The sequence below is a fragment of the Arvicola amphibius genome, chromosome 8, assembly GCF_903992535.2.
Source record: "Arvicola amphibius chromosome 8, mArvAmp1.2, whole genome shotgun sequence".
Classification (NCBI taxonomy): Eukaryota; Metazoa; Chordata; class Mammalia; order Rodentia; family Cricetidae; genus Arvicola; species Arvicola amphibius.
The window spans coordinates 56,630,180-56,638,135 of NC_052054.1; the positions used below are offsets into that span (position 1 = coordinate 56,630,180).

Genomic DNA, 7,956 nt, shown 5'->3' on the forward strand with positions numbered 1-7,956 from the left:
TAGGTAGTCAGAGCCTGAATAGATTCTGAACTACAAATAAGAGGGCCATCAGAACTACGGGTGGGTCCACGCTTAGTGGGAAAGAACATTGTAAAGGCCGTGTGGTCTGTGTCGTACTCTACTGGTTCACCACTAACTTTGCTTTGTCCCTCTTAAGCCAAGTCCTTTGAGAAATCCACAAAGACAGAGCCTTAGCAAGATGATGGGATGTTCGTTCTGGGCATGCGCATTCCTAACCCTTCAAGAGGATCTGGGCTTCTAAGGGAATGGCTCAGACGTCTGTGCTATTTATTACATGTGATCTAATTAGAATAGGGTGTGAACTGTGGGTTTTGCCAGAGGCAGGAATAGTCTAGATCTTTCTTTCTTTCTTTCTTTCTTTCTTTCTTTCTTTCTTTCTTTCTTTCTTTCTTTCTTTCTTTCTTTCGTATACAATATTCTGTCTGTGTGTGTGCTTGCAGGCCAGAAGAGGGCACCAGACCCCATTACAGATGGTTGTGAGCCACCGTGTGGTTGCTGGGAATTGAACTCAGGACCTTTGGAAGAGCAGGCAGCGCCTTTAACCACTGAGCCATCTCTCCAGCCCCTAGTCTAGATCTTTTGACTGACCCCTCATCATGTGGCCTTGATGATTCCAACAAGCCTCGCTGGCTGTTGTTTAGGGCACCGGCTCCACTTCATGGCACATCCGACCTTCTTTTTTTTTTTTTTTTTTTTTTAATATTATAGTCTTTATTCTTGAAAATTTAGGGTTTGACATTCTTTGTCAGTTGAGGCAACTGAGTCATGGGAAAGGAAGTGCCTTTTTCCCTAGTGCGCAGAGATAGTGACAAAGATGCACATGAATATGGTAGCACGGGCACACATGCATAGGAACACACAGAAACACAGGGTGTGAGGATACATGCAGTGGTAACCTAATGACAGATAAAAATGACTGAGCCATTATACCCTCACTTGGGGATGTCTTCTGAAGATTTATGATGTAGAAAACATCAGCTTTCCCTGTCCTGACTTCACTTTCTCCCTTCCTTCCTATCATCTCCAGAAACAATGAGAAGTATCTGACCTTCTTTAGCAACAGTGATTGCTGTGCTTTGTTAACAGCTCACTCAGGTCTCTACCCAGTACATTTGGTTTTATTACCTAGAAATGTTCTATTCTGTTACTTGGCAAATAATCAGTGGATTATCTGCTACAAAGCAACAACAAAACATCTGAAAACAGGATAGACTGTGCCAGCGTCGGCTAGAGCTGCATCTCAACCCCTCTTCCGCGCTGAACTGGTCCTGAGTCACATCCCCATCACCCGGGAAAGCAAGTTGGCTAGGAGAAGGGCCACAAGTAACGTTGCAGGTCATCCCCCACTCTTACTGGGGAGTAAATGCTCCATTACTGGGAAGACCCCGCCTTCTCCCTTGGGCTGCTTGGAGATTCATGCCTGAATCATTTACGAAAACTGCCTGTGTTCCAGGGATGAAACAACCAGCGCCCTGAAGATAGGAAGCACTGGGTTCGTCTAGATGTTGAATTATAAACAACTTCCCTCTTTTTGTCTCTTGGTTTTTAGCTGTTTGTGCAAATCAACGTCCAGACCTCTACGGCTGTGTTATTGCCCAGGTTGGAGTGATGGACATGTTGAAGTTCCACAAGTTTACCATTGGTCATGCCTGGACCACTGATTATGGGTGCTCAGACAGCGAGCAGCACTTCGAATGGCTTCTCAAGTATGTCTTCCTTAATGTTTGCCTATATGCTATTCAAAATCTGATATCTTAATCATGACCATTGTCAACAGAAGTAGCATTTGCTGTTTTGACTGCATGTAATTTACTGCAGCGTCACAGAGGTGGTGGCGCCCTCCTGTCTTCCTGGGTTTGTCTATCTGTGTTGGTGTTGGGGATTGAGTCCAGGACCTTGCACGCACTAAAGAAGCGTTCTACTGCTGAGTCACAGCCAAACCCCCAGATTTACTGTTTTCCATAAAGATGGCTGTTTAAGATTCCTGTCAAACACTAATGTAGGTCGTGCTATGAAGAAGGGATTTTTCAGGTGGCAAAAGGGTCCTCTGGAAGCTGAGATTCACTGTGATTCATAGCCATGAAGAAATGGAGACCTCAGCCCCGTAGCTATGTGAGACAGTTCTGCTCAGAAGTGGAGGCTGTCAATTCTTTCCCAGTGTTCCCAGGAGAAGCGCTGACCGCTCACACCTCGCCTGCTCTGAGACACTTGGAGCAGAAAGCTGAGCCGAGATCTATGGTGCTGATGGCAGAAGAGGGGCATGAGTCTCCTGTTCTATGCCAGTAGCCTTTGTTACTGGAGTTCAGATAGAATGGTCAACTGTATATCAGTAGAGACATTGCCTTTCTTAAGAACGTAGAACACAGTTAGACCATTTTTATGTTCAGTGTCCCCACAAATATTTGGAATTAGAGGCATTAGTTTATACACTTCTTTTATTCATGACCCTCAGCAGCTTTGAGGACAGCAGTGAGTAAGTGAGAGATCTTTCTTCTCTCTGGCTCTTCGCAGCCCACGTGGAACATTTGCAGATTTCTTAGCGGCTGTGTTTAGGAATTCCCTCAGGCTATACAAGAAACTCCTTTCTCATTGCAGTATTCTCAGAAAAATCATAAATTCTGATTCAAAAAATTTTTTAATTTGTCATGTTTTGTTTTTTTGTAGCTAAATTCCCTCCTTAGAACTTCATCTGAAGTGTCTAATTAAATGGTTTGAAACAACTACATTTTATTTTCAAAGGGGAGAAAGCTAAATGAATACTCTGGTTACTCACTGGTGCTCACTGGTATAACTGTGTCCAGAGAAGTCATAATTCAGATGAAGTGCGGATGTGCACCTGGAGGATCAAGACCTTTAAAATGATAAACTATGAATTGTATACCAAAGATGTCAGAGTACTCCATAGCACCGTATGGTGGCACATGCCTTTAATCCCAGCACTCAGGAGGCAGAGGCAGGGACATCTCTGTGAGCTCAAGGCCAGCCTGGTCTACAAGAGCTACTTCTAGGACAGGCTACAGAGAAACCCTGTCAAAAAAAAAAAAAAAAAAAAAGTACTCCACAGCATCTGATGTTTCCTAAATAGTTTTAAAAGGGAGGAAGGTTCTAGAAGAATTTATGGCACTCCTACTTCATATTTTCAGTGTTCTGATGTTGTTCATTCAAGATTGAACCTTCCTTTTCCCTGCAGCTAGTAAATGAGCACACAGCTCAGCCCTGCACATCAGCTAGAGAGGGCCATGCAGGGGCTCCTGACTGCATCCCTGTAGCTTAACAGGAATTATTCTCCCACAAGACTTATTTGAATTTTAATAGGCATGGTTTCCACGCTGTGCAGAGAGCTAACGCATATGCAGGGGTTGATAGACGGACCCACTGCCTTCCAACACCTTACAGCGGGAAACTGAGCCTCAGGCTGCTTGGACTTCATGTGAGAAGCTAAGCAGAATTTATGCTGTTTTCATACCTCACACTTTCAGTCTGTACTGAAAGAAATTATTACATCCATTAGTGTAAAACCGTGAAAACGGAGACATTAATAATGGGCAAAATGTAAAGGAAAGATACCTAGATGTTCCTTTCATTAGACTGTTAGCAATCATCCTATAACTTTTTTTCTTAAAGCCCTTCTTAATGACCTCACCAGTTCACCTTACCTTCTGCTTTAGAAGTGTCTCCTACTACTTTCTCTCCATTGGCCAACTGCAGTACAGTGGGGCTGGGTTGAGAACCACACCTTCTCAGTGTGCAGATTAGCAGCCAGTCTCTAATGCAGCAGCCTTTCCCTGGGGTACAAGGGTTAGAGCCACTAAAGGACAGACACATGGCAGGTGCCAGGTCCTTCTGCCAAGAGATAAACAGCTATATTAATAATACAGAAATGGTAAACTCTTAACAGTTCTGTTATTTCAGCAGCCCAGTGACTTCCTTTCTTATTCATCCTTCAAGGTTAGAGCTAAGTAAAGTGACCCAGCTCCCTAGTTTCCAGTAGCCCTTGACAGTCCTGGCCTAAATGGTGGCCCTCATGTGCTGTTAGCTCCACCCTCCTCGGCAGTCGTCAGGCTGGTGAAGCACAAGAATCCTGGTGCAGCGCTGGCCTCTTGTCTGTGGTAGCTCTGCTCTGGGTGTCCGTCCTCACGGAAGTACCTCTGCCTTGCAGATACTCACCGCTGCATAACGTGAAGCTTCCGGAGGCGGACGACATCCAGTACCCTTCCATGCTTCTCCTCACGGCTGACCATGACGACCGGGTAGTCCCGCTGCACTCCCTGAAGTTCATTGCCACGCTTCAATACATTGTGGGCCGCAGCCGGAAGCAGAGCAACCCCTTGCTGATCCACGTGGACACCAAGGCTGGCCACGGGGCCGGGAAACCCACTGCCAAAGTGATAGAAGAAGTTTCCGATATGTTCGCGTTCATAGCGCGGTGCCTGAACATCGAGTGGATTCAGTAAATGGGATTTCCGGCTCCTCCCAACAGCCACAGGAAACCTCAAGGGCTTTCTCACCATCCTGACCAAGAAACCACTGGGCAGAGTGCTGCCCGTGTGAGCACTGTGCCTCCGCTCACAGACAGCAACTGAGCAGAACTGCCGTGGATTTTATCTTTTCTAGGCTTCTCCTTTATAGCAAGCCCTTGATGTTTCATTTCTTTAGTTTTTTTCCCACTTTATCAAGGCACATATTTTAAAAGGGGGGAGAAGGGGGCATGTTTGGATAAGAAACTAAATGGCGATGCACATGATGTGAATATTAGACCCCTGGATTGAGTAGGGGTCGTAGTTGGGCATACTCATATATAATAATGAAGTTGCTTCTCTAACCATAGCATATATCCTTAAATAAATGGGAGACCTCGAGGGAGACTCCACTGCAATACTAATAAATGCTATTTAAGAGTGGAGGCTTTAGTTTTGGTTCCTTTGCAACGAGAGGCAGCCCTCAAAATGCGGATGACTATCACAATGAAGACTAACCTTTATGCCACAGGTTAGTTTCCAAACAGTTAGAATATTAGTACCACCCAAAAGAGGCTGATCATCCGCCTCATCTCACTTTGAGGGATGCAGCTAAGGGAGATATGCCATCTCCACTCTTACTACTCAGGTAAAGATCTGATTGAGATTTTTTCATTTTGGATGTTTCTATTTTTAAAGATCTCTCTGGACTGGGTTTCGGTACATGGCTCTGTGGGCAAGGTGCTCATTGTGAAAGCCCAAGGACCTGCTGAGTTTGAGTAACAGCACCTATGTAAAATGCTGGGCAAGGCTCTGTGTGCCTGTGACCCCAGCAGTGGGGGCAGCAATAGGCAGATCTTTAACATCCAGTGGCCATCCTAGTTAGCCAAAATGGTGAGATTCTGGTTCACTGAGAGATGGTGCGGTGCCAGAGAAGGACAGAAAGGCAGAGTCATTCTCCGGCCTCTGAGTGCACACCTGCACACTCACATGCTTGCACCACACACAAAGACCACATAAACATACCCGAAAAAAGAAAACTGTAAACTGGAGAAATTAAGATCCTTCACCTATTTGTCTGTGTGTTGACTTGGTTACAGAGTATTTGTGGAAATCAAGCTACACAAGTGAATGTCCAGATAGAGTCATCTACCCAGGTTCCCCTACACTGGGGCCTGCAGCATTTCCCAGCCTCTGCTCCCTTCCTCTGCCCTGCCCCACTCAGGTAATTTCTGAGGGAACAATGCAGATTCCTCAAACTTAGGCTTTGTGAAGAATATTCTGGGTGTATTTTAACATCTCACAAAATACTGTTCCTTGTCCCTCAGTTGGGGAATGCCAATCTGGTGTATAAGAAAGAGGGTCTTTGTGTGACTTTATCAGATGTGATTAAAAGAGAGATCTTAACTTTACACAAAGTTACTCATAACGCTACTTGTCCCAGTGACTGTGTCCAATCACAAAGCACATTATATATGCCCTTTAAGCAGTGTTGCTCCTCGAAGTCATTAGATAAGCATTTTTCTTCATGCCTGCTAATACACACCAAACAACTCAAAAGTGGGACAAGGTTTTTCTCTGTTCTAGAACCATGTTGTCTACTAATCCTTACATGAGTACCGTGCGCATTGAGTGCAGCAGGCATTGAACACCAGACTCTGACCCTTCTGGAGGAAACCCATGCCACCACCTGCAGGCCACACTGAGACCAGAAGCAGCAGCGTTAATCTAGAGAGATGCTGGCTAGTCAACAATGTGACCTCTGGCCAGCACAGCAGAGAGAAGGAGTACTTCTGCCCAGGGAAGTCAAAGGCCGCCTCTGCCGGCTACTGAGTTGTGTGAGGGAAGTAGCTGAGCTGTCCCCACACAAGGCACCTTCCAGCTCCCGCAGCATCCAGCAGGACCTCCCCACTGAGGTCTCCTGGACAGCTGGGAGTGGAAGTGTGGTGCCCGGCACCTGTTGCAGTGTCAGGGGTCTGTGTTCAAAGCCCAGCTCTCGCTGGTTGCTGGCAGTGATAGGGGATAAACAAAGCAATACGTCTCCAAGTGCCTAGCATATGTCACCTCTTCTTTCCAGCCTAATTTTCATATCTGTTTTAGATGGGTGCTGCTCCCGCACACTGACGGTTACCTTTACTTCTTTTCTTTTTTTTCTTTTCAAGACAAGATTTCTCTGTAGCTTTGGTGCCTGTCCCTGAACTAGCTCTTGTAGACCAGGCTGGCCTCGAACTCACAGAGACCTGCCTGCCTCTACCTCCCTAGTGCTGGGATTAAAGGCGTGCGCCACCACTGCCTGGCAAGATTACCTTTTTTTTTTTTTATTGTTTTAAGCTTTAAGCATAGGAGATAAGAGTGGTGAGGTGGGCTCAGTGGGTAAACGCACGTGTCACCAAGCCTGGCAGCTAGAGGTCAACCCCTGGGATCCAGTGATGGAAGGAGAGAGCTGACGCCTGCAGCTTGTCCTCTGGCTTATACATGCACATAGGACATATCCAAACAGTTTTAATTAGGAGCCGGGATTAAGACTGGAGGGCAGGTCTTTCCAGAACTGCCAGACAGTCTTCCTTACTCATTGCCATCGTTCTCTGTCCGTGCTCTGCCCATTGCCTGTGTGTGTGTGTGTGTGTGTGTGTGTGTGTGTAGCCTTGCTGAGCCTGCTTAGCATCTTACCCTTAGTAAGATTGATGATGTTTAATGTGTTCATACAGGGACTGTTGTGAATCCCTGCAGTTAAATCAGTAGGCAGCGACATCCAAATGGTACTAGTTGGAAAAGGAAGCTGACGACAGTCTCTACTGTCTAGTGACAGTTTTAGGAACCATGGGGAGCTTTCCAGGGAAGACCACACAGGGATTCTCAGAACAGGGTACAAACATCCAAGGGTGGGTTAATGATGGGCTAGAAAGCGGGGGTGAGGGGAGGGGGCTAGAAAAAGGCCATGAAAACATTGTCTGGGGGTTCAGTCAAGTGAGGACCAAGGCTGGTGGAACAGGGCCGTTTCCAGAGTCCATAGGTACAGAGAGAAAATCCTTCCTGCATCAAGTGGATCCTCCCAGGGAGATTCTAGATGACAGTGTTTCAGGAGTTCTCCCTGTCCTGCTCTGCACTAACCACCATGTGTTTTGAGTGTCCCCATGCAGCCCTATGAAGCCTGTGCTACACCCTTACATCATTTATTTAGGAAAGACCCAAGGTTTCCCAACCAGGAAGTACACAGAACCATAGCCATAGCAGTAGGGCCTTAGGGACTGTTATTGGGATGCTTCCCCATAAAACTTAAATATTGAAACCTCAGCTCTCAAATTGGTAGAATTGGGAAAGGCCTCTGGGTGGTTGGGAACTGATGCTTTTCTGAAAGTCAGAGTCTCCTCCACCTTGTCTGGGCACAGCAGCAAAAGAGCCGTTTGTGGACCAGGAGGGTGGCCCTATCAACAGACTGCTCATCATCCCCTTGATCTTGGACTTTTGAACCTACAGA

The 7,956-nt window shown here is 46.3% G+C and overlaps 1 protein-coding gene across 1 annotated transcript in view; it reads left to right on the forward strand.

Annotated features, from left to right (window-relative positions):
* The window catches only part of LOC119821134 (prolyl endopeptidase), a 107,925-nt gene extending 103,003 nt beyond the window's left edge, over positions 1-4,922 (forward strand). The window contains exons 14-15 of the mRNA XM_038340013.2: positions 1,571-1,727; positions 4,181-4,922. Coding sequence (XP_038195941.1) covers positions 1,571-1,727; positions 4,181-4,475 — 452 coding nt within the window. The 3' untranslated portion in view covers positions 4,476-4,922. The remainder of the gene's footprint in view (positions 1-1,570; positions 1,728-4,180) is intronic.
* The last annotated feature ends 3,034 nt before the right edge of the window (positions 4,923-7,956 follow it).